Consider the following 221-nt stretch of genomic DNA (forward strand, 5'->3'; position numbering starts at 1 on the left):
CTAATACACTTTCAAACAATCTCCCTAAGAAAGTAATCATACCTTCTTTTAGTGATGGGTATTTTGCTCCCTGCTCTAGGAACTTTGCCAAAATGGTAATGGTATTTTTTCTAGCTGTATCCTCAGTTTTGTTATCAAACTGTTCCATAAGAAGAGGGAAAACCTGACAAAAAGGAGAGAGAATTAGGCATCACATATTTACAGAGTTGATAATAAGAATA

At 34.4% G+C, this 221-nt stretch overlaps 1 protein-coding gene across 1 annotated transcript in view; it reads right to left on the reverse strand.

Annotated features, from left to right (window-relative positions):
• The window catches only part of LOC119586334 (MMS19 nucleotide excision repair protein homolog), a gene marked incomplete at its 5' end in the record, with an annotated part of 10,517 nt that overhangs the window by 6,475 nt on the left and 3,821 nt on the right, over positions 1–221 (reverse strand). The window contains 1 exon segment of the mRNA XM_037935049.1: positions 43–163. Within this exon segment, the coding sequence (XP_037790977.1) occupies positions 43–163 (121 nt within the window).

The sequence above is a fragment of the Penaeus monodon genome, chromosome 21 (genome assembly GCF_015228065.2).
Source record: "Penaeus monodon isolate SGIC_2016 chromosome 21, NSTDA_Pmon_1, whole genome shotgun sequence".
NCBI classification, from domain to species: domain Eukaryota; kingdom Metazoa; phylum Arthropoda; class Malacostraca; order Decapoda; family Penaeidae; genus Penaeus; species Penaeus monodon.